Source organism: Delphinapterus leucas, chromosome 2, assembly GCF_059928025.1.
Source record: "Delphinapterus leucas isolate spDelLeu-1000000601 "Yukka" chromosome 2, BTC_Dleu_Yukka2, whole genome shotgun sequence".
NCBI lineage: Eukaryota > Metazoa > Chordata > Mammalia > Artiodactyla > Monodontidae > Delphinapterus > Delphinapterus leucas.
Genome location: NC_143130.1, coordinates 41,552,345 through 41,575,607, shown reverse-complemented (window position 1 = coordinate 41,575,607; position 23,263 = coordinate 41,552,345). Strand labels below are relative to the sequence as shown.

General features: G+C 44.1%; 1 protein-coding gene across 3 annotated transcripts in view; it reads left to right on the top strand.

The window, feature by feature from the left end:
- Window positions 1-23,263, top strand: part of ABHD2 (abhydrolase domain containing 2, acylglycerol lipase) — a 109,919-nt gene that overhangs the window by 9,048 nt on the left and 77,608 nt on the right. Inside the window, exons 2-3 of one of the 3 annotated variants that reach the window (XM_022564057.3) lie at window positions 15,312-15,410; window positions 17,903-18,102. In XM_022564057.3, coding sequence (XP_022419765.1) covers window positions 17,909-18,102 — 194 coding nt within the window. In that variant the 5' untranslated portion in view covers window positions 15,312-15,410; window positions 17,903-17,908. Of the gene's footprint in view, window positions 1-8,936; window positions 15,411-17,902; window positions 18,103-23,263 lie in introns of those variants that run through there. The other 2 variants (XM_089906816.1, XM_022564056.3) reach the window with 2 other exon arrangements.

The following is a 23,263-nucleotide window of genomic DNA, read 5'->3' as shown; positions in this document are numbered from 1 at the left end:
TCAATGACATTGAAAACTGTGCCCTTCTAAATAGTGAGATGATAGAAAATACCAAGGAGATTATAGCCAAGGATATTTTTCCCAATTTAGAAAATACAGACCATTTCCCTCTGTCTATCATTAATATCACCCATCAGTCTATTTATTGACTCCCCGTAGAAAGCTGGATGTTACACTGAAATTGCAAGAGAAATCTTGACTTTGCCACCAAAGAGTTTATGAGAGGAATGCAAATTTCTTTAAGGCTCTCTTTGGATGGGAGAGGACTTGCAGAGCGTCTGTCAATGGGGCAAAAGGGATCAGGATCCATCCAGCTGTGTGACAGGTGCCTTGTTTCTCTGTATTCCTAGAGCCTTTTCTAGACCTGGCCCAGGGTGGGTCTCCAGGCCTCAGACTCCTCCATGGCATTAATAATAACTCACAGAACTGTCATAAGTACCAAATGAGGTAATGTCTAAGGGCATACTTTGTAAACAGTAAATTACAGATTGGTTTCCATGTCAACACCAATGCACTTTGTGACATGTTTCTTTTTTTTTTTTTCTTTTGGCTGCGTTGGGTCTTCGTTGCTGCGTGTGGGCTTTCTCTAATTGTGGCGAGCGGGGGCTACTCTTCGTTGCAGTGCGCGGGCTTCTCATTGCGGTGGCTTCTCTTGTTGCAGAGCACAGGCTCTAGGCACATGGGCTCAGTAGTTGTGGCGCATGGCTTAGTTGCTCCGTCACATGGGATCTTCCCGGACCAGGGCTCGAACCCGTGTTCCCTGCATTGGCAGGTGGATTCTTCACCACTGTGCCACCAGGGAAGCCATTGTGACATGTTTGAGGAATTACTGAGGTCATGTATTTAAATCACAAGCCTGTGATAAACTTTTGAGCTACACAAATAGGAATTTTATTTTTGTCTAGTTCTGCTCCTTCCTTTTGAAAATATGGTGACTTGTTAGTTGGCATTAGCCAGAGAGCACTTACTGGTTCCCAGGATGAGGGTTTGACCCCTAACCTGTGGTTCACAGACTTAATATTTTCTCTGGGGGGCTGATAGATAAGCTAATGGTCTGGAATGGATGCAGGAACTTGTAGTACATCCGTGATCTACTCGTCACCTGCAGAAGATGGTTAAATTGGGGTTGGTAGTGATCGCTCATAGGCAAGTCCAGGACCTGGACTAACCGGGCTTGAAGACACAGACTTTGGTCTCTGCCCTGGGACCCTCTAGCCCTGTTGGATAAAGTGAGCCCCTCTTCTACCATGTCTGGTGGACACACCATTGCCAAGGATTGTGTTTGCATTTAAAATTTTCATTTTAATAATAAGGCACTCTTTATCATCCCCGTTTTAATGGGTAAGGAAACTGAGGTGCCAAGAGGTTAAGAAATTTGCCCAAAGTCATACAACCAGTAAGTGGTAGATTTGTGATTCAGGCCAGACCTATCTGTCCCCAAAGCCTGTCACCCTACTGTGCGTGGCCTTACTACCCCACCATCCGTGCACACCCACAGGAAGCATCTCAATGAGGTAGAAATCTTTGTAACAAGACTTGTTCTGACCTGTTTACATAAACCTGTTTCAGATACCACAGATATTTAAGGAAGGATTTTCCCATTTTTCTTAGATATTAAAAAGGATCCCTATTTTTTAATTTCCACTAACCTCTCAATCTAGGTTAACCTTAGGATTAATCGAACTCAAATTTATATTTTCTGGACCAGATAAGCTCACATCAGTTGGAAAATGCCATAGACAGTTTTGTTGCACTGGATGTTTTGGAGTGAAAAGCACAAATCATGAGTCTTCTAATGGTATTTCAGTATTTATCTGAATGCCAACAGTCAATGGACAGTTTTCTGCCTACCTTCTCTTTGGGCATTTTTCCTTCCTTCTGCCACATAGAACAGCCTGTTTTTGCTTTGAATTCTCTTTCTTTCTTTATTGATGAGCAGTTTCTGAAGTAGATTTATAACTCTTTGAAACTTTAGATAAACAGGGGAAAAGGTGAAAAGAAATATGGCATTGGACCTGAGCTTCTCTGAGTGATGAAAAGTGGAAAACTTTCACTTCGGTGGATAATTATTTGCCTGAACTTCAAAATGTTCTTTAAAATATCCAAAAGCTACTGACAGCCCAGGTCACACTGAGCTTCTTCTCTTGATCCACGGTAGTATGGCAGTTACTCATAATGGCCCTTACCTCTCAGCCTAATGTAATAATTTCCTCATGAGAAAATTCTGCTCAAGGGATCAGAATGGTGATGCGTTGGGCCTTTTCCACAGGCTCAGTCAATCAATAAATATTTACAGAGTGCCCACCCATGCTCCACACCCTAAGTTTAAACTAGTATACAATTTTGCACTGAGGATTGAATTAGCAGGGCATAGACCAGAATCCCCAACAGAGATCAAAGGGATATGAATCATCACTTTTATGTGGAAATGAGGCTTGCTGATTTTCTAGTTATGAAAGAGTATTTGCAAAATGTGAAGGGAGGAAACAGGATGATTTTCAGGGTCTGGAGGGGATGGCCCTCAAATGAAGACTCCTGTATAGTTGAGCAGATTGTATGGAAACTACTTAGCTGTCATGGCGGCTTGGGGTGATTTTCATGTGGTGATTGACAATGTTTGTCCAACACCCCACGGGTCAGGTTACACACAGCCAAACAAAGCCTTCTCACACTTACGAGGCACATCAGTCGCCCATTGGGCCAGCACAGTAGGCTCTACCAAGGTGCCATCTTCCAGGTTGATGTCTGGAATTCCCCCGGGAGTAAAAACCCTGAAGCTTCTTCCACAGTGACTCACTCCCACTGCTCCCAAACCTGTCCCTCTTGCCCTGCCTGCCACTCTCCTGGCTGCTCAGCATCCTTGGCTGGCCTGTGAGGCTAGCTTGAGGTCTGCACCCACCCCTCCTTTTTCTCTTCATCTGTTCCATCCCTTCCCATGGTTCTCCAGCTATCTGAGCCCATCTCATTCTTTCTGCCTCCTTTGTTTGAATTCCTCTAGTATTTATAGTTGGAAATTCAGGATTTCATTCTGAATTATACATGGATTTGCACTGTTTGCTAATTATTTCCTGGATGCCATGTATTATACTTCTTTCATAGTCCCCACAGAGCTTAGAATGAAGCTGGTGTCTTTGGTACCCGTGGGGAGCAGGGTGGAATGTCAGAAGCAGGAGGTAGTTTTGCAAATATCTCCCCCAGTGGTATTAACACACTTTTTTGCAGGGGGAGGTCTATCCTCTTCTTTTACAAACCACTGCTTTATCCATGAGGGTGCTCCAACTTATACAGGTAAATCAATTTGGGGGAAATGGGATCACTTTCCTGATGATGGAGAAGCATTTCCTTCCTTTCCAAGGAAATCTTCCTTGATGGCTAGTTCCTTGCCTCCCAAGAAACGTGATTGGCATCACATATGCGTGGGGAAAGCCTGGCAGAGGAAGACCTCCTGTACAGTGAGCTTGTGGCTGAGTCTCTGCTCCATACGCGGCTCACCTGCCTTGAGCAGAGGTGGAGATGGACTCAGAGAAAATGCCTGCCTGATACAGGCAAAATTTAGACAAAAACCAAAGAGGAAGGCTGCTGGGCAACTAGGAGTAATGGTGGGGACTTGCCCTCAGGCTTTAAAGTAAGCCGAGAAAGCTCACTTCCAAAGTGGGAGGACAGGGGGAAAGGCCCAGAACAGCAGTGGGATGTTTGCGCTGGATGGACCAGGAGACAAGAACTTTCGAGGGTGTGAACCTAATTCTGTCTCTTTACTTGGAAAAGCCATCTATTTAGTTAAGACCCCAAAATATATCAACCCAGAGGGCTGCCCTTTCTATCTCAGAGCCTTTGAATTTTTATTTTTCTAGATTTTCAGTGTCCTCAGTAGAAGTGTCTGATGAAGTCCAGCTCAAGACTGCCTGGGGACCTATTCCCATGTCCTTCATGTGTTGAAAATTCCCTAGCTGTTTCTTTAAAACTGACATTTTTATAATCTTGAAATATGTAATAAGGCAGTTTTCCTTTAAAACGCTCAAAGCATTTTGCAAACCTCATCTTGAGAGTATGGGTATTTTATAATTATAAAGAGTTTTTTTTTACCTACAAAATTTCATCAGCTTCTTTCCCTCAATAGCCTGTAAGGTAACCTCCCCTACCCCGTTTTATAGAAAAAAAGGAAACTTTCACAAAATTTAGGTAGTTCATCCAACGTCACTTGGCACAACCTAAACTCAAACACAAGTCCTCTGACTCTAAAACCTTTGTCATTTGAACCTGATTAAAAAATGGGCAGAGGCCCTGAATAGACGTTTTTCCCAAAGAAGACCTACAGATAGCCAACAGGCACGTGAAAAGATGCTCAACGTTGCTTATCATCAGAGAAATGCAAATCACAATGACAATGAGCTACCACTTCACACCTGTCAGAATGGCTGTGATCAAAAAGAGAACACATAACAAATGCTGGAGAGGGTGTGGAGAAAAGGGAGCCCTCGTGCATTGTTGGTGGGAATGTAAATTGGTACAGCCACTATGATGAACAGTATGGAGGTTCCTCATTATTATAAAATTATGAATAGAACTACCATGTAATCCAGCAGTTCCATTCCTGGGTATATATCCAAGGAAAACAAAAACACTAATTAGAAAAGATAAATACACCCCTATGTTCACTGCAGCACTATTTACAACTGCCAAGATATGGGAGCAACCTAAGTGCCCACCAGAGATGAATGGATAAAGAAGATGTAGTATATATATATACTATATATAGTATGGAATATTACTCAGCCATAATAAAGAATGAAATCTTGCCATTTGCAACAGCATGGATGGACCCAGAGGGTATTATGCTAAGTGAAATAAGTCAGACAAAGACAAATACTGTATGATTTCACTTATTTGTGGAATCTAAAAATACAAAACATAACAAAAATGAGCAAGCATAAAACAGAAACAGAGTTAGATACAGAGAACAAACATGTGGTTACTAGAGGGTGGAAAAAATAGGTGAGGGAGATTAAGAGTACAAACTTCCAGTTGCAAAATAAATGAGTCACCTGTATGAAATGTACAATGTGGGGAATATAGTCAATAACTATGTAATATCCTTGTATGGTGACATAGTGTAACTAGACTTGTGGTGATCATTTTGAAAAGTATGGAAATATTGAATCACTGTGCTGTGTAACAGGAACTAACATAGTGTTGTAGGTCAATTTTACTTCAAAAACGGACGGACAAACAAACTTAGAAAAAGAGATCCGATTTGTGGTTACCAGAGGCAGGGGGTGAGAGGAGGGGAAATTGGATGAAGGTGGGCAAAAGGTACAAACTTCGTTATAAGATAAAAAAGTACTAGGGTTGTAATGTACAACATGATAAATATAATGAACACTGCTGTCTGTTATTTATGAAAGTTGTTAAGAGAGTAAATCCTGAGTTCTCATCACAAGGAAAAAGATTTTTTTTTCTATTTCTTTAATTTTGTATCTGTGTGAGGTGATGGATGTTCACTAAACTTATGTGATAAATTTCATGATGTAAGTCAAATCATTAGGCTGTACACCTTAAACTTATACAGTGCTGTATGTCAAATACATCTCAATAAAACTGGAAGAGAAAAATATAATCTTTGTCATTTGATTATAGCACACAGGCCCTTAGGGTAAGTTTCAAAATCCCCAGAGAGGGCAAGTGATACGCCCAGAGCTACACAGCACAGCATACTCAGAGGGGAGAATAATTCCAGATACCATTGGAAGCAAGTTGTATGGAGACACAAATGGGATTCCCTCCCTCTTCTGACATCCAGAATCCAGCACATCTGGGTCCTTCCACTTGGATTGTAACCTAGAAGTTGGGGACGAGGCTCTGTCTAGCTCTCAGAATCGGCAGGACTGATGGCAGAGGCTGGGTAGGGGCTCCCTGGAGGCCCAGTACTGGGGCTGGCTTGTTCAGCCCCAGAAGGGTGACTATCTCGCATTAATATCGTGTCCTTCATTTTTAGCCTAAGGGTGTGAGTGTGAATCAGTCCTTCATATGTATCTGTATTTAGCTGGTAGAGTTTGTCTTCTAGGACTTGGGCACTTGTCACAGTGGAATCCGTGTGATCTTTAAGCTTACTACTCCAAGCTAGCAGGAGATACTCTTTCTAGTCACAGTGCCCGAGGTATATAAAACAGAAATAAATAAAGCATGCCTTAAAATGCCATGCACGCTGCATACCCTTGCCCCTAGAACCTTCTCTCAGTCTCGGAAGGACAGGAAGCCCAGAACCTTTCCTGCTTTCTAGACTGAGCCCTGAGGGGAGCTACTGTTCTCACTACCGGCAAAATTCATCATCAGAGAGCCCAGAACTGAGAGAGGCGGGGGGGGGGGGTGGTGGAGCTCAGCCCTGCCCCTGGCCTTGCGAGTGGGCAGGGGTGTCTCTCCCTAGGGGAGGGGCGAGGGGCTTGACCTGTGGGTCTGGTCTCCTCACAGATCTACTTCTTGCTGCCTGTGCAGTGAAAAGCAAGTGTCAGGATTATAAAGGGCTGCCCTTGGTAATGCTCACATTACAGCTTCCAGCGGCACTGTGCACCATTCTGGCTCTGGGGCCCTTGGGACACCCCAGAATGCTCAGGAATGGGGACTGCTGATTATTTTTATTTTCTCATTAACTGAAGGTAGCTGTAACTGCTTTGTTTTGCAGCTCTAGGTGAAACTTTCTTCTCTGTTTTAGTGAGTTCCATGGGGTCAATGATTTTTAGCCAAGGGCCGTGCCTCCCACCCCATCCCCAGTTTCCTCCTTCTGGAAGCTTTTTTGCTGGTGAGATTCCAGCACATGCCCCAGAAAGTTTCTTCTGTGGAATAAATCTGGAGATGCTCTTCTCTTCAGCTGTATCTATCTCTTAAAAATTCCAGTAAACTGGGCACTTGGGTTTGTTGGGTTCAGGCAAACTGGGATTTTCTTTTGATATTACAGATTTTAATTGCAGTGTATGGTTTTTTAAATTTATTTATTCATTTTTGGCTGCATTGGGTCTTTGTTGCTGCACATGGGCTTTCTGTAGTTCCAGCGAGCAGGGGCACTCTTTGCTGCGGTGTGCAGGCTTCTCATTGTGATGGCTTCTCTTGTTGCGGAGCACGGGCTCTAGGCGTGCGGGCTTCAGTAGTTTTGGCTCGCAGGCTCAGTAGTTGTGGCTTGCAGGCTGTAGAGCACAGGCTCAGTAGTTGTGGCGCACGGGCTTAGATGCTCCACAGCATGTGGCATCTTCCTGGAGCAGGGCTGAAACCCGTGTCCCCTGCATTGCCAGGCGGATTCTTAACCACTGCGCCACCAGGGAAGCCCTAATTGCAGTATATGTTTTTTAATACAATGTTAGAATTATCAAATCTCTCCATTAAAATGCCTGTTCTATTAGAAAATTCTCTCATCTCCATAGAGGAAACACTTGGCTTAGGATTTTTGGTTTGTTCTCAGGTGTGCATTGAATGGTTTCTTGATGGTAGAGAAAGCAATTTTGCTTGTGATTTTACTAAGTGCTTTTACCCATTGTCCTCCACTTGAAAGTACTACTCTTTGAGCAAGACTATTTGCTAATGAAAGAGGCCAGCTGCCTTTCAGTAATTTAGTAAATGCATGTAAAAGTGTCCAATTAAATGTGCATGCTTAACTGGTGACTCAGTCTCCAGCTATTTTTAATTTAGTGACTTTGTGAAAGTTGTGGGTTAGTAGCCATTCCTGATATTTAAACAGGAGGTTCACATTTTCTCTCATAGGGTAACTTTCCTCTTACTAGAAACTTGTAGGACATTTTCTGAAATTTCAGCAGGATGAATGTGTGGCCTTATGACTTTGTGGAAGAATATGGTTAAATAAAACTATTATCACATGAGTGAGTTTGCACAAAAAGGCAATTTCAAGCTCTTAAATTTGAATGCAACTGAGAGTGAGGTTAACCTAAATGTATTTAATTATCTGTAAATTCTCTTCTCTTTACCAAATTGTGTGTGACTTAGGACATTCCCTTCACCTCATAGGACCTGATTTGTAAGGGACGTGGGACTAGATCTTGCTTTCAGTCTCCCTGCCACATCCCAGTGTCATAACCTGGTCCCAGGCCCCCAAGGCTGCTTCCTGGTTTGATCTGCTGAAGGAAAGGGTCTGGGTACTTGATGCTTAATGTTCAAAAATTAATTAATTAATCAATCAATCAGTGTCTCTTGGCATCTCTGGAAAACAGGGTTTTGGCCCCGTCGTTGCCAGTGCTCTCCATCATTTGGGGCTTGAGGTAGTGGCGGTGGTGAGAAGGGGAATTTCAAAACCCAGTTACCCTGAAGACTCAGCCAACAGAACTATCCCTGGGAGAAGGAGACGCAGGACTAGAACAGCCTGGCTGTGCTGAGAGGCGGTGCCGTGAGCTGCTGGCGGAGGTGCTCACCCAGGGAATCGAAATCTCACTGTGAGATCAGAGTGGGGCCCAAAGTGGCCCAGGTTATCAAGGGTACGCAGGCCTGGGTAGACTAGGACATGCCTCGGAACCTTCTGGCCGTGCCTCCGACTCTGTCCCAGACCCGTGGCAGTGAGCACTTAACAAGTGCAGAGAAACAGCTCAGTGGGGGTGGTGGGGCTTTGTCCTAGCAGTCTGCTCTGGGCTTGTTTCTCCCCTTCTGTGGAGTTACTTTTTTCTGTGTGTGCAATAGCCCTGATTTCTTTAGTTAAATGGCAGATAAAGGGGTGAGAAACTGGCCCTTTTCCTCCCTGCTTTCTCCCCAAAGGTGTCATGTTGCCTACATTTCGGGTTAACTACTTTTATCTAAGTTGCCACCAAGAAGGCTGACAGATTGGGATGATGTGAGGTTTTGTCTGCTACACTACTCATAGGGCATTCTGGAGGAAGGAAGCCTGCCTGAGGCTTACTATGCTGGCGTAGGGTTTTATTTCAGGGCATTGAAGAGGTTTGCTAGGAGAGTCGGGCCAGACATGAGTGGTTTTACCTGCAGGAAGGAGGTGCAGATGAAGGAACGGTCTCTCTGCGGGAAAGGAGGGGTCCCTTGGCAGGAGAGAGGTTGTGTGTATCGGAAGGAGGGGGTCCAGGCTGTGCACCGCCAGACCCCTTTCAGCACAGAAACGAGAACACACCTTGGAACTGTTAATGGACCTTGGTGGTGAACACTCACTATCCAACAATTTATTAAGTCTAACACGGTTCCGCGTTAGAAGAATCAAGAGTGTGTCCTGGGATTAATTTTAAACTTGTTGGAGGAGGCCCAAGCAGTGGATCCACTAGTTATTTCATTGTTGATGAGGGCTGTCAGCTGGGAAAAAGTATCTTTTGTGGTAATTTCTGTCAGATTAGCGTTTACTTAGGCAAAATGGAGGAGAGTTTAATGGTGGGGATGGGATGGCTTATATTTGGGGAACGGACACTTACTGTATGTCAAGGATTGTTTTAAAATACTTACTGTGTATTAACACCTTCAGGTTGCAGAGGAGGCCCAGAGGAGGTAAGAAACTTGCCCAAAGACAAACACCAGAACTGGCGGGACCAGGATTTAACACGGGGTTACCTCACTCCAGGGCCTGAACCTAAACATAATCCTCTTCAACCTGATTGGAATTGGAAGAGAGAAATCCTTTAGGAGTTTGGTTTGGTTTTCCTTGAGGAGTATTTGCCATGGGAGCCACGTATGTATTGAAGTTTGCTTGTCAGGTCCTTTGGGTGGCAAGGCAAAGAGGGCCCTCCCCTCCTAGCCCGTGATGTCTCCGTCTCTGGGCTCCCTCACTTTCCTATAACAGGAGAGGAAAGGATGGTCTTGACAGCTGAATCACAGAGGCAAAGAGGCCAAGCTAGTAAACATTTGTGCACAGAATACAATTTGCCTTGTGTTAACAAGTAGCCTGGGAGTATCTTGTTGTTAGCTGATTATTGGTATGTATTGGTTGGAGTTTGTCTGGATAACTTCTGAAAGCATGTGGCAGAGGGTCTCTTCAGCCTCTGAAGAACAGGGGTGTGGAACAGCTGAGTCACAAGAGGTCATTTGGGCTTATTCTGTCACAGTTCTGGAGGCTAGATGTCTAAAATCAGGGGTTGGCAAGGTTCTCAGTGTCAAGCCAGGTTCTTGAGGGCTCTGAGGGAAATCTGTTTGTTCCCTGTCTCTCTCCTAGCTTCTGGTGGTTGCTGGCAATCCTTGGTGTTCTTGGTTCAGAGATGCATCACCCCAGTCTCTACTTCCATCTTCATATGGTCTCTCCTCTGTGATCTGTGTCCAAATTTCTCTTTTCTTACAAGGACACCAGTCGTGGGATTAAGGGCCACTCTAACCAGTATGACCCCATCTTAACTTGATTATATCTGCAAAACCCTATATCCAAACAAGGTCACATTCACAGGTCCCTGGTGAACGTGGATTTTGGGGGGACAGTATACACCCCATTATACCAGGTAATGAGTCTTTTGTGTTTGAGGTCTCTGCTTGTTTTTTTCTTCACTGTAAGTTTTAGATTTTCAGTGAACATTAATATTCCAAGGCTGAAATCATCACTCACCCATGGAGGTGGAATGAATATGATGGAATTATTGGCATAAATGGCACAGCTGAAAATATAGAACTGTTTAACTTATTTGAAGGAAGAACAAAGGCCCTGAGGGTTGTTAGCTCTTATGAGTTTTACTGTTTAATGGTCCATGTAGTAGGCTGGAAAACAGGGCTATCTTCTGTTACAGAGCACAGAGAGAGTGTTCCTGTGCTCTTTAGCCAAGGACTGCAATTCTATACCTAGAATCTCAGAAATTTTGAGCTGAGAGAGACCTTTGGTATCATTGACTTCTAATCTAATCCTCTCATTTTACAAATGAGTTCTTTAGGGCCCAGAAAGGTTCAGGGACTTGTTCAAGGTCACCAAGTGAGAAGGGGCAGAGCAGGCACGAGGACCCAGGTCTCAGAACCCCCAGACTGGGCGTCTCTCGCTGAATCTGTGCCTCCATCTTAAAATAACACTCTTAGTCATGGGGGAACAGTGAGAAGCCCAGGCCCTCGCACTGGCGGAGATGCCAGTGGAGCCTGTCTTAGAGACTGAGGGCAATACCGAAAGTTCCTTTACTGCTGGGCCTTTGACAGCACCTTGGATTTCTTCGTTAATGTCGAGAAGACAAATGGAATTTTAACTATCATTTACAGCACCGAAATCTCACTCATAAGAAGACTGCGGTGGGAGCAGGGAAGGGTGGAGGAAGTGCTGATCGGGTGCGTGTGAGGTGTGGGTGGGGAGATGTCTCCTTTCCATCTTCCGCATACCTGGCCCTAAGCTGCCTGAAGTGCACTTTAACTGGATTTCACCTGCCCAGAAAGGGAGAAGGGGCACACAAAATAGCGCAATAGAAGCTAAGTTTGTTATGTCTGGAACAAGTGCAGAATATTAATTTTTAGTGGCAGGTCAAACTTAGATAGAAAGAAGACCATAAAATAAAATGCAGCAAGATAAGTTAAAATGAATATCAAGAGTTTTATTCTACAGTTGCGAGTTAATTCCTTGTTTAATGTATATCGTGCACACGCACATGCACACACACACGCACACACCACAAAATCTCTCTCACACAGACTTACACACACTTCTTCTAAATCTATACTTCACTAAGGTGCAGTTCTAGTTCTAGCTGCTCCATAAGTCCTTTCCCCACTTATTTTTTTCCTGGACTACTTATTCTTGTCCCCAAGTTTCTAAAGTATATGTAGCCCTAACATAAACTTCTTTTCTTTTTCTCCCCAGTTAAAATGAGAATTCGACTTAACTGTGGTTCTACACAATGCTTAGTACAGAGCCAGGCACACAGTAGGTCATCAAGTCCTTAAGCCCACTGAAGTTCAAGGAAGGTGGCCCTAGCAACATGCGGTAGAATCGCCCTGCTCCTCAGGACTTCAGCTCAAGGCTCTGTATCTGGACCGTAATAATTAGAAACCTCTCATAGGATTGCCTTCACCGAATCAAATTCAATTTTAAACCGTTGGCATTTTTCAAGCGTTGAGGAAGTTAATTCTCTACTTCATTTGCTATTAAAAAAAGTTGTAGGAGGACATTACCTATCACATCACTCAAGGTCCCCTTATGTAAAGTCCCGCAGAATTTTTTTTTATAAATCTGTGCCAGAAGAACCCTGTTTTCTTTGAGTATCTGTCGTGTTCTCTGGAGGTAAGAAGAGTGTACTGTGGATTAGCTCTGCATTTTGGAGAAACCATAGGTCTGACTAGGTTTCCCTTTTCCCCCTGGCAGTCAGAAATTTCAGACACATTCTAGGCTTAGTCGTACGCTTAGTTGTATATCATTTATATATATAAATTTATTTAATTTATTTATTTTGGGCTGCATTGGGTCTTCGTTGCTGTGCAGGCTTTCTCTAGTTGTGGCGAACGGGGGCTACTCTTCCTTGCGGTGCGGTGCCTTCTCTTGTTGCGGAGCACCGGCTCTAGGCGCGCGGGCTCAGTAGTTGTGGCGCACGGGCTTAGTTGCTCCACGGCATGTGGGGTCTTCCCAGACCAGGACTCGAACCCCTGTCCCCTGCATTGGCAGGCAGATTCTTAACCATTGCACCACCAGGGAAGTCCCAATTGTATATTTTGACCTAGGTATTTTCCTTGTTCAGAGCCTCTTAATTTCTTTTTAGATTTTGTTAGTTGCTATTTTAAAGCTTTTTTTTTTTTTGTAATAAAAAAAAGTTTGTAGTCATTATGAATTTTGGAAAAGAAAAAGAAAAATTGCCTGTGCGCTAATAATAACCCAACCAGTGTAGCATCCATAAAGATTTGGGGAGATAGTTCTTCCTCCTGTGTCATTAGAAATTACAGACTACAAGAGTCTAGAAATAACAGTGGTTTAAAACATGCAAGGGTTTATTCTCTCACATAAGAGAAGTCCTGAGGTAGGCAGTCTGGGTCTGACATGGTGGCTCCATGGAATCATCAGGGACGCCAGGTCTCTGTCTTTCTCCTCTGCTGTCCTCTCCATGTGGCTCCTAGAGTGACCTCAGGGTCACTTCACGGCCCAAGATAGCTGTCGGAGTTGCAGCCCTGTCGTCTGTATTCCAAGGAGGCAGGGAGGGAAAAGGGCAGAAGAAGAGTTAACTCCCTGCCTTTTAAGGATTCTCCCCAGAAAGCAGAGCAGCCCCCCCAGAACTGGCCAACATTTAGTCACGTGGGCTTGCCTACCTGCCATGGAGCCTGGGATCTGTGGTTAGTTTTTTCCAGCTAGGCGCATTTTCCAGATTTGTGTTGAAAGAAAGGAGGAGAGACTTCTTACCGGGAAGCAATCAGCAGTCAGCCACATTTCTGAATCTTTCTCTGTGTAAGTCTATTCAGCATTCTCTTTTTTTGTGTGGGGGGCATGTGGGATCTTAGTTCCCAAACCAGGGATTGAACCCGCAGCCCCTGCAGTGGAAGCACGGAATCTTAACCCCTGGACCACCAGGGAAGTTCCCTATTCAGCGTTCTCTTGAAGCTATCTCAAATAGTTTGTGGAAAAGAGTGAAGGTATAAATAAACATCAGTGTAAATATCAATAAATAAAACATACTACATCTTGTTATTTGCTACTCTGCCTTCCCATAATTGTTTTTTATTAATTCATCATTTATACATATACTGATGGTGTTATGTTTTGAATATTCAATCAATATAGACTTATCCAGGGCTAGTAAGGACCTTAGATTTCTGCAAGGTTTGTACATTCGGATGCCAGCAATGATTAAGTAGGCCAGAGGTCATTGTTGAGGGCCATGATAGGGAGTGGTGGGAACTGTGGCAACCAGGAGGGAGCATGGCCTGTCTAGAGGGGCAGCCCCGCCCAGCTCCATTCATTGCTGCCTGTGAGAATGCTGGATCAGTGTTGCCAAATCTTCAGATTTTTTCTCAAGAGAAACCAGAGATCCAGATTTTTATCTGAAATCTCCTGGTGTTTATAACTTAGCAGCTAATAAATTCATTTTTTTAAAATGCCAGTTAAATGCACTGCCATCCCATAGGTTGCCAGTTTAAGGTCTCTGATCTGGCACATCCCTTGTTTTTTAGTTGGCAGCCGAGCCCTGGAAAGGTCAAGTAGCTTGTGATGTGGCTGGAGACATTGCTCTTTAGTCCCCTCCCCAAAAAAGCCTGGTCCTCTGTGGCTAATTTGTCTCAAAATGTGAAGAAATAATAAAAATTTGAAGTTGAACAAGGCTACTCTGAAGGTTAATTGAATCTCCCCTTCAACTGGCTTTCATTTTCTTTTTAAATCATTTTGGTGTGATGGAATCAGAGAAAATTGGGCTTCAATACCAGCTCTACTATTTTACAGCCGCATGAACTTGAGCAAGCTTTTGGTGTCTCATTTGTGTTTTCAGGTACTATCCACTTTCTTTCTTGTTTCTCTCTCTCTTTACGTTTCCTGCTTTCACACAGCGTAGTGGTTAAAAGCACGCTCTTTGGAGCCTGGTATGAATCTTGGTTTCTCTGCCTACTAGCTGTGTGACCTTGAGCAAGTTACTCAAGTTTTCTATGCCTCAGTATCGTCGTCTGTAAAATGGGGATAATAATAGTACCCACCTCAGAGGTACAATTAATAGCGTTGGGATGGGTAAAGTATGAAGAGCAGAGCTTGGCACATAGATAGTGCTGTATAAACACTGGCTGTCCCTCCCCGACCCCTTTCTCTCTTGTGTTTCCTCTGCTGCTTTCGAAGCCACAGATCTTTAGCCCAGTGGGCCTGGCTCTGGTTCCCCATCTCACGGTGAGCACTTTTAGCTCCGGATGGCCCTGAGTAGCCAGCCTCCAGCCCCCAGTATGGACCAGATCTGGCAGGTGTTACGGCTCCCCACTTATTACTTTCAGTTCTGTTCTGTTTCTGGAACTGTGTTTTTGAGCCCATCTGTGCCCTTTTACTTTTCTCAGCTCATATTTTTTCCTGTCGTTGCTGTATACCTGGGAGAGATGGAACAAGTCAACTGCCTGCTGTCTTGACCTAAACCTGGTTAAGTTATTTCATTGGTCACACAGAGATGGTACCTGTCAGGTGTTTCTGAAGATTATGTTACAAGTTAAAGGACAAAAGCAGTGTGAGTTTGCGTTAGCCAGAGTTTTGAACACAGCAGATAACTCGTCCTGGAAACCACAGAGAGCCCGTCAGTCTGTGGATTCACAGAGGCTTCGCCAGCAGGTCTGTCCAAACAGCAAAGAGTGCGTCACATGTGTTAATTAAAGAAATTGTCTTTTTCCCTAAAGGCTTTAAATGCAGAAAAACTTAGACTATGCTTATATTTCAGTTAAATTGCTTCTTTCTCAGCCTTTAATAGATCACCATCCGATCTTTTCAGCTTTTAGGTTAAATCGAATGAGATCTGACCTGACTGGCCCAGCTGTACAGCTTTTCAAGAACAGTTCATATTCGCAGTAGAGAGGAACAGGTGACGTAGGTACATATTGGCGAGACTCTTATTTTTGCTTCTTCTCCCCACCTTCCCTGACATTAGTAAGTAGGAGTGGAAGTGGGGACAGAGGGACTTCTTGTACGTTTTTAATTCAATAAGTCTACTCTAGACCAGCCAGGAAACTGGTCAAGCCATCCAATGCATTCCTCTCAGAAGGATGTCTGTTTCAGTTCCATATCACCAGCATCATGTCAGAGAAACTGGAATTCCTGCTAGGTTTTGGTTTTGGCCCTTCACTAACTACACTTAAAAATCCCTATTAAAATTAACACAACATTGTAAATCAACTATACTTCAATAAAATAAATTTTTTAAAAATCCCTATTAACAAGCTGTGTCATCTTGGATGTTTGTTTCTCGTCGGTTTGACTGGCATAGGTGGCAGGGCTTTGGAGAGATGAGGGACAGGGGCCACAGGTGGAACCCCTGGGGCATCTTTGAGTGCAGTGCTGTGTACTTTTTAGGTCACAGGCCCCTCGAAGAATCTGATTAAGTCTGCAGACCCTCTTCCCAGAAAACTTTCAGACACACACACTTTCATGTATAATTTCAGGGAGTTCCTGGACCTTAGAATTCCATAGGGGACCTACAGACCCCAAGTTAAAAGAATCCTTGTTTTAAGGGTTTGAGGAACAGCCTTTGGGGAACATGGCCCTAGGAGTGAGCTGACATGTCCCCAGAGGTTAAGTTTTAAGGAAACTGTCAGCTCATAAAAGGTCAAAGGTTGATGTAGCTGAAAAGTATATTCTGAGGTCCAGCCTTGATTCTAAATCATGCCAGATAAATTTTAAAAAATTATTTTCTTGCCCTGATGGTGAGTTAAGGAGCTGGGATCTTTTTTTTTTTTTTTAGTTGATTTACAATGTTGTGTTAGTTTCAGGTGTATAGCAAAGTGATTCAGTTATGCATATACATATATTCATTCTTTTTTAGATTCTTTTCTCATATAGGTTATCACAGAATACTGACTAGAGCTCCCTGTGCTGTACAGTAGGTCCTTGCTGGTTATCTGTGTTATATATAGTGGTGTGTGTGTGTTCATCCCAAGCTTTTGATTTATTCCCCCCCCTACCCCCGCACTTTTCCCCTTTGGTAACCATCGTTTGTTCTCAATATCTGTAAGTCTGTTTCTGTTTTGTAAATAAGTTCATTTGTTTCTTTTTTTAAATTAGATTCCACATATGAGTGATGTCATATGATAACTTGTGGGATGTTTAATTGCCTTTCCTCACTGAGTTGGAACCCCTGCCAGAGATCGTCTACAGTGTGTTTGGGTCCTGTATTTGCCAAAATCACCTCGATTTTAGAAGAGGGCTTCTGAGACCTCTCTGGCCTGGCTGTAGGTCTCAAATGAGTTCATTCGGTTATGCCCCAAACACGTTTTTGAGAGATCGTTTTGTCCTGCCTCTTCAGTCTGCACCGTTGGCCACCAGAGTTCTCATACTGTTTTTAGCAGAGGCTACTTGAAACCATTCCAGAGGATGCTGTTGCCATAGCTACCTTGGCTGCCAGAGTTACCGTTTTCTCCTTTTTGTTAGCTTGTGGTTTCCCTGATTTTTAAGGTAACAGCTGATGTTCTGTTTTCCTGCCTTGCAGCAAGGAAAAGGATGGAGTTTTGTTGCTGTTGATGTTTGGTTTTTTATGTTTGGAGTGGTGTGTGTGTGTGTGTTCTGTGTACAAAATAAAGCTACCCGAGAAGATAAAAGCCAGATATGCATGTACATTTTCCATACTCCAGTTTTTAATTTTGGTCTAGCAGTTGAATTTGGTCCACTTTTAGTCCAATTTTGGACTAACGGCTATAGTCAGTTGCCTTCGGTGGGGAAAAATGTGGCCAAGTTCCATTTCACACTGCCTACAACTCCCAGGAGCAAGAACCACTGTGACCTGGGCTGAGCCTGAACTTGGCTCCAGCACCAGGGCTGCCTCCAAAGTAGCAGGTGGCTGAATCAGGCCCTTCCTGCTCTGAAAACAGAGGTGAGGCCAGCAGGCAGTACAGCCTCACCTGGTGGCAACAGCAGTCCCATCTCACGTCTCTGTCCGAGGCTGTAAACACAGCGCCTCACGTGCAGCTGGTGCTCCAGGTGCAGGTTAGGTCTGCAGAGAGATTCAAGGTTGCCTGGTAACAGAAATCAGAGCTCGCCTCCTGGTCCCCCTTGTACCTCTCCGACTGGACTCCTGTCTCCTGCTCTCAACAGGACACTATTCACAGCATTTTCCAATTCGCTCATCTTAGAAATAAACGTTCATTAGATTAAAAAAAACACCACCCAGCCCAGTTTATTAGTGCTCAGGACTGTTCATGATCTGGGTTGTTGCCAGTCTATTGGCACTTGTAAGGCACCGATGGGAATCGGCCAGGGTGGGTTCTGTGGACACATCTGGATCATGACAGGTGATCGCTGGCTTTGTCTCTGTGTGGTGGGCTCCTCCCCTCCCCACGTGCTTCTAAACCTGCCTGTACCCCTGCTCCCCAGATCAAGATGAATGCCATGCTGGAGACCCCCGAGCTCCCGGCTGTGTTTGACGGGGTGAAGCTGGCCGCAGTGGCTGCTGTGCTGTATGTGATCGTCCGGTGTTTGAACCTGAAGAGTCCCACGGCCCCGCCTGAACTCTACTTCCAGGACTCGGGGCTCTCATGCTTCCTGCTCAAGTCCTGTCCTCTTCTGACCAAAGAGTGAGTAGACCTCAAACCCACCTGTACACCGGCCTACTGATCTGTCTTTGCAGTGTTCAAAGAAGAACCTTCTCACAATGTGTCCTCAAGGCATCCATGTAAAATAGTGTCATTGGTGTTAAAGTAGCCACCGTCTCAATAGGAGCCTGGCGTTTGAATCCTGGCGGGCAGGAGACAGCCTCAGATCTTTGTTGCCTGGAAACATCCCTTCCTCCACGGGGTGGTGTCATCATCCATGACAAGGACTTTGCAGAAAACGGTTGTCATTTTTATGTAGATGCAGAAAGCTTAGACAATATTCTAGCCCTTTATCAAATGCTCTGTTGCCAGTTCTAAGACAGAGAAATCATTCTGACCCAAAATAATTAATGAGCAAAAAAAGCACAGGCTCATTCATTGGGTACTGTCCCTCTGCCTTATTGAAAAATATACTGAGCATTAACTAAGAGAATCTACTTAAAGAGAGGGTTTTCATTGCAAGTGAACCAGATTTCCCTGCAGAAGCCCCAGGTCTGTGTTTTGGGGGTGGCAGGGGTGAGCACTGCTTTTGATAGAGGAAACCGTAGTTGTAAAACAAAGGGTATCTGCATTCCACATCACGCGTGCTGTTTTCAGGAGATGCCTCGTGAAATCTTCCCTTGTAGATGTCTTCTGAATAACTCCGTCTTCCTGCAGCGCTTGGGACAAGCCTCTCACGTGAAGCAGTCCATGCTCTCTGGGGTCTTAGTTCCTTCCTCCTTCCTCATGATTGCTGCTTCACCTTGTTTGTGCCTCTTCAAGGTTAGTCCTTTCTGCCAGGTGTGGCTTTCCAGATGGATGCTGCTCGGAGAGCTGTCTTATCCCAACCATGTCCCCGGAGCGCCTAACAAAGTTTCTTATACTCAGTGGACAGTAGCAGAAGCTCTTCCCTCTATCCCGGTATAACCTCTCACCGCCTCTGTTGGGTGAATGATTCCCTTCTAAGAGGAGATGGGCAGCAGAGACACCTGAGAGTTTGAGCTCTTGCTTTGTCCTCTTTGGTTGTCTAGTTCATTTTCATCTGCTGTTACCCACGGGTGAAGATTTGTGGGTTGCAGGTGTTTTGGGTGTTTGTGTACAGTTTGCTCGTAGTTGTAACAATAATGCCATGACTCCAAAAAGTTGCTGTCAAGTCGAGAGAGACTTATAACTCCGTTATATTGCCTAACACCTGTGGACTGCCATGTACCATATAAATGTCATCATAGTAAATTTGGACCTGCCCCTGCTGAAGGGACTTTACATTACAGTAGGCTCCACAACCATTATCAAGGACGTGGTGTTCTTAGCAAGCAGTGTTTGCATTGAAAACGCTCCTCTCTGAGGAGCGTGCACAGAATCGGTATGTTTTCAAAATTGTCCAGCATTTTTCTTCCATACTTAATTTAGATAATTCACTCATCTGGCAAGGAACATTGGCACCCGATTTCAGATTGAGCGGGACCCAGTTAGACCCAGTTCCCAGGTCTTCTCTTTGTAGAGAGCTTTTGAAAACCAAGATATTAAAAGCCCTACAAGATTATAGGCAGCTGAGTACACATTTCGACCCAGCATTGCTTCCTAAGTAATTAGAGGAAGCCCTGGGAAAGTTGCTCCTGTCCAGGCTCTGGATAAACATCACATAAGGTTTGATTCCACACTAATTGTTAAAAAAGAGCTGATTTTGGCAGGTTTTTTTTTTAACCTCTTTTCTTGTTTTTCTTTGAAAAATACCCCAGAGACATAAGTCCAACAGTTTCTCTTTGCTTTTTCCCCTTCCTGGCACTCTTTCTCGATGAGCCTATGGAACTGTCCTGGCGCTGCGTGACCTCTATTGCGATTGCCCCCACCCTCCCTCCTGGGATGGAAGTGCATCCCTGGTCACAGTCTCCTTGGACCTCGTGGCTCTGGCCACCCTCTCCCACCACCCCCTTCATTAACCAGTTGCCACGCTCCTTCCTGGTGAAACCCAAATCAGGGAGAGGTGGAGGTCAGCCTAGGTTAAAGGCAGAGCTGATGCATGTTTAGGACTTAGCTATGGTTTGAAGGTGGCTGTGAGAGGACAATTCCCCAGAAACTATGTACTTCCAAGACCTGTCCTGTTGAGCACAGGACCAGCCCTCCTAGAGCACGTTGGAACATTACTTAAAACAGCTAAATGCCAAACACCCACATGCTCTGACTTGATCGTGACAAATGATTATTAAAGGGCAAAAGGATTCACTTTTCCCCTCCATCTTTTAACTAGGTTCTTATTTTTTATTTATACTCTTAATTTTGAGAAAAACTATATCCTGTGTTCACATAGCATATCACCAAAATGTTTTCCTGTTACTCTCTCATCCACATTACTGCATTTAAAATTTTGAGTATCTCTCATAGGCATTATGCCATTTAATCCTCTTAACAACTTTGAGGTTGGATTCATTTTTCCTCCCATTTTAAGGATGGGGAAATGAGGAGTAGCAGAGGCGGAGACTGGACCCAAGTCTGTGACCCCAGAGCTGGCTTCCTTCCTATCCACAGGGAGGGGGACAGAGACCTTTCTCAGTGTACAGGTGAGAAAGAGGAAGCCGAGAGTAGTGAGGGGCCAGCCCACGACAAGAGTCTCTAGCAGGACTGGCCCCAGAGTGGCCTTCCGATTCCTGCATGACCCTCTTTCTATTTTAATCCCTGTCGGAAGCCAGTGGCCTTGATGTTCTTTCTCTGTGTGGCGTGTTTGTAACAGCCTTCCATATATTTGAAGCTGAGGGCAGGAAACATATCTGTTATGGGTAAAAGTGCTTCTCCTGGGACTTTGAAGATTTTTTTCCCAGAGGAAGCCTGTCTGCAGCCTTCACAAACAATCATCTAGGCTAGAAATGTCAGTTAATTGATTTACAAAAAGCTAATGGTGTTACTCAGTAACCCTGACTGAAAGTGGCCAGTTATTATGACTTATGTCCGGAATCAGGACACAGTCTCTTGCTGTTCTGGTGTAGAAAAAAAAGTCGGTGAAAGGTGAACATCGAAAACCTGTTAGGAGAATAGGGATTTTTTTCCCTCCTTTCAGCACTAAAGTCAGTTTTTAAATCTGTTTTGAGATCACCTATGTAAAGATACATTAGAAGTGAACCTTTTAATGTCTGGAAGAAAACTTTTCTAAGATGGGATGATATGTCTCTTGATCACTTAGCAACAGATCAATATTTACCTAGCAATTCCTTTTTTTTGTTCTCAAGAAGTGTTTGCTTTCAGTGAAACAAGCAAACTAAAAGATCAAATCAGTATTTAGAAAATGTAGTTGATGATACAGATCTCTGTTTTTTCCCGAATAAAAAATTTAATGCATATTCATTTTTTTAAATGGAGAATAAAGTGAAACATACAAAAATCATCTGTAAGTCTCCTCCTCAGAGATTCATATCATTACTACTTTGGTCATCACCCCTGTGGGGTTTTTTCTGCTGCAGATACTTTCCCCCAACAAAATCAGGGGCATATATAGCATTTGGTAACCTGCTTTAACACTTCGTGTTCCCTGGGAACGTTCCTGGCGGTCCAGTGATTAAGAGTCTGCACTTCCAATGCAGGGGGTGCAGGTTCGATCCCCTGTGGGGGAACTGAAATCCCACATGCCTTGCGGCGCAGTCAAAAAATTTAAACAAAACAAAGCACTTGATATACCATGGACATTTATCCACGGTGCTACATATCTTCTAATATTTGATTTTTAACAGCTTCAGAATTATGTCAACCATTCAGATTTCCTAATGGCCGCTGGCAGCAGTGGTGTAGAGAAAAAGGCTTGATTTGAAATGTAGATTAGGATACAAACTGAGGTCTTCTTCTAAACTGGCTGCAGAACCCTGGACCAAGTGACAGGCCCTCTGATCCTTGGTTTCCTTGTGTATAAAATGAAACAGTCTTACAAAGCTACTTCTCATCATGAAGCTATGATAGGAAAGTACTACCCAAGACAGCATCAATGTTCTTTTTATTTATACATGTGGCAGACACCACGTAGACTTCTAATACCCCAGCTTTTTGTTGGGGGTGAATGACTCAGTGACTAGAAGTCACAGAGCCATGAAGAGGGGAACATTCTAGAGCTGTGCTTTACATATATCTCTAGTCTTAAGCCATGAAGAAAAGGTTGAGTGTTTCTGATGGTAATTCTTTAACTGTAATGCATGAAAAAAACAGGGCTGATTGACCCCATTATTCTGGCTGTGTATACTACCTCTTTTCCCATTCTAACTCACATTGAACCATCCCAGTGTGGCTTGGGAAATGGGTTGTGCTATGGACTGAATTGTGTCCCTCCCCAAATTCATATGTTGAGGCCTTAACTCCTGATGTGATGATATTTGGAGATGGGACCTCTAAGAGATAATGTGGGTTAAATGAGGTCATATGGGTGGGGCCTTCATGATAGGATTAGTGTCCTTGTAAGAAAAGGAAGAGATACCAGTGCTCTGTCTCTACCATATAAGGACACAGCAAGAAGGTGGCCTTCTACAAGCCAGGAAAAGAGCTCTCACCAGGAATCAGATTAGCTTACACCTTGATCTTGGACTTCCAGCCTCTAAAATTGTGAGAAATAATTTCTGCTACTTAAGCCAGAAAAAAAAATTAAAATTAAATAAAATAATAAAATGAAACAGGTAGCTTTCCTGCAGTACCCTTTCAGCACTAACATCCTCTGAGTCTAGGACCACTGCATTGTCACCAAGCACCAGAAGAGCTTCCTACGGGAAGGACCCTGGGGTTGGGGAGCCCTGGCTACAAGGTAAGGGCAAGAACCCAAAGAGAAGGATTTTCTTGTGTATCTGCCCTCTCCTAACTATTCCCACTCCCCTTGCTCTAAGACAAGGGGACACTGGATCCCATGGGCTTTTATTTTTTTTAAGGACTTTTTTGAGCTATCATTTACATATATTAAAATACACAAACCTTAAGTATACAGCTCAGGGCCTTTTGCATATATATTCACCTGTGTAACTGTCACTCCCTTGTGCTTTACAGGAGTGTCCCGAGTCACCTCCCTGCCTCTGCCCCACTCTGTCACAATACCACTTGAGTTGGGTTCTTCAAGCAGGCCAGCACCCAGGGTGCTACAGTGTGACCCCAGCCTACCTGGCCCACCTTACCACTCATGGCGTTCTCCTATTGCCTGTTAAGT